Source organism: Morone saxatilis, unplaced genomic scaffold (genome assembly GCF_004916995.1).
Source record: "Morone saxatilis isolate NCDOM2014 unplaced genomic scaffold, NCSU_SB_2.0 Contig17, whole genome shotgun sequence".
Taxonomy (NCBI): Eukaryota; Metazoa; Chordata; class Actinopteri; family Moronidae; genus Morone; species Morone saxatilis.
The window spans coordinates 14,035,271-14,037,733 of NW_023339729.1; the positions used below are offsets into that span (position 1 = coordinate 14,035,271).

The 2,463-nt window shown below is 42.3% G+C and overlaps 1 protein-coding gene across 3 annotated transcripts in view; it reads left to right on the forward strand.

Moving 5' to 3' along the window:
* atf7ip (activating transcription factor 7 interacting protein) overlaps positions 1-1,939 on the forward strand; it is a 55,333-nt gene extending 53,394 nt beyond the window's left edge. For all 3 annotated transcript variants that reach the window (XM_035659655.1, XM_035659654.1, XM_035659653.1), the window contains exons 11-14: positions 287-388; positions 510-587; positions 800-882; positions 1,033-1,939. In XM_035659655.1, the coding sequence (XP_035515548.1) occupies positions 287-388; positions 510-587; positions 800-882; positions 1,033-1,491 (722 nt within the window). In that variant the 3' untranslated portion in view covers positions 1,492-1,939. The remainder of the gene's footprint in view (positions 1-286; positions 389-509; positions 588-799; positions 883-1,032) is intronic.
* Positions 1,940-2,463: the final 524 nt, after the last annotated feature.

Here is a 2,463-nt window from a genome sequence, read left to right on the forward strand (position 1 = left end):
CAGTTTAGTTAGGTTTACACCAACAGTGGTCTCCTGGGTGTTTGACACATCCTTACACCCCAATCTGCTTCTTCCTACACAGACTTTTCAGACATTCGCTCATAAAATGACACATGGTCAGTAGGGATAAAATTGCGTGACATTACACACAAAAAACAAAAAAGGCTTTGTAACAACAAGAGAAATGACTCAATACATTGGCATGTTATTCTGTTATTCTCGCCAGCAAACAACTTGTGTTATCTCAATATTTATATCAACATTTCTCTCCTCTCTCTTTTCTCAGACAACCAAGCTACAGGATCCACTCCATCCAAAGCAGGGGCTCCAGCGGCACGACCCAAAGGTTCTGTCATCGATCTCACTGAGGACGACGATGATGTACAAGGTAAGGTTGAGGTGCACCTGTTTTTTTCATTCAATAGAATATTTCTTTACTTGATAGTTTGCTTTCTATACCCTAACATGCACTGTATTGAAACGTCTATGTTGCACTGTGGGTTCTCCAGTGACAGGAGTGAAGACTGCCACTGTTGCAGCTCTCTCACCTATCCAGCGTCCTCATCCAGTCGTCAGCATTCCCAACAGTAAGACTACCACATTTAATTGAGGGGGATGAAAGGATGATTTTGTGCACGCGTGTGATATTGTGATACATGGCAGATATTTTTTACATATTATTGTAATTCTAAATAAAAAGAAACATGGTTAAAGTGATAAACACGTGTATCGTGTTTTACATCTAAATAATGTTTAATGTAAATTACATGTGTATTTTTCTCATGTGCTCTGTCCTCAGGTGCAGGAGCAAGGTCGTCCCCGCAAAGCAATCTGAACGCCCCCAGCAATCCTCAGTTGACAGTCCACCACCGCCCCCCACTGGTGAGGATTTAAAATTGCATTTACACTTTTTTTTTGATGATGATGATGATTTCTGGTGCTTTTTAAATGATTCAAGAAATTGAAGTTGCAATAATATTTAGCCCATTTTGCTAGAGGAACAAGTCATGACAACACTTCTCTCTTGTATAGGACTCTCCAATTAAATCCCGCGCTGTAACCACTAGTACGCCAACCCGGGGCTCCAGCATGGCACTGCCCCCTCTCCCAGCTGCCCCCGCACCCCCGCGCTTGCCCCCAGAGGCTGAGCGGACCTCACCTCCTCAGCAACCTCAGCTAAAGCTGGTGCCAAGTCAGACCGGTATAGTGCTGTCCTGGTGTGTGGCAGAAACTGACCGGACCTGTGCAGCTGTAGACAGCTATCACCTCTATGCCTTCCATCAAGACAACTCTAACAGTAATGCAGCGCAGCAGCACTGGAAGAAGATTGGGGAGGTGAAGGCCCTTCCTCTGCCTATGGCCTGTACACTGACCCAGTTCCAGTCTGGCTCCACTTATCATTTTGCGGTTCGAGCCAAAGACATCTATGGGCGCTTTGGCTCCTTCTGTGAACCTCAGTGCACAAATGTCATCAGCTCCAGCTCTAGCTGAACAGTTGAGAAGAAAACATTTTTTTGCATTTGAAAGTTTGTGTGTTCCTTCGCTTCTTGTTTGTGTTAGGAACACAAATATTGTGCGTTGAACACTTGCAGTATCTTTTAAATATCTCTCTGCATAACAACTGGACTTCTGACTGACTTGAGAAGAGAACTGAAGCGGCAAACGGTTGGTTTTGTCTGGTAATGTATGTAATGTATTTTTTGTGACTAAAGCTGTTGTATATAATTGAATTTCTTTGCCCCTCTACCAAGTCAGATATTTATGTTGTTGACTCCTGTTACTCTGATCCAGATGTCTTTTGCTTTACTTGACAGGATTATCAGTGTAAACTCAGAATTGCACAGAAATGTATAAATGTGTGGTAGAAACTGAATGCTAACTTTTGTAAATTTTGTCTGGCAACCAGACTTTGACAAACACAATAAAAGGTTTTATTAAAGTCTTGGCTTACTTAAGTTTTTTGACACAAAGCTCTTTAATGCAATTACAGATACAAACAATCTACCAACCTGAATACAGTTGCATTGAACAGTGCATCACAGAGACAGTCACTCTAATAGGAGATGGCGATGTCTCATGTTTTACCAGTGAGAATGGATATACAATCCTTGGCACAGAAGCACTTAATACGTTTTATGATAAGATGATCCACATAATTGGGCTGACCTGCTGCAGCTTTGTTTTACTCAGAAATCTCAAGGCTGCTGTACATATCAGGCAGCCAATACTGAACCACAGAACTGCCAACGTTAGTAGATTACATGAGATTAAAGCTAACATGAGCAAGCATGCACGCACAAATGACACAAAACGCAGTCCCACCAGTGGTGTCACACTTCCGCTGATCAACAATTGGTGGTAAAATGCCAAAATATGCTGCAATGCAACAGCAAGGTCATGGAGGACGAAGACTGCAAGCTCATAAACATGGATGTGATCAATACTGAACTGAAAATACTTGAA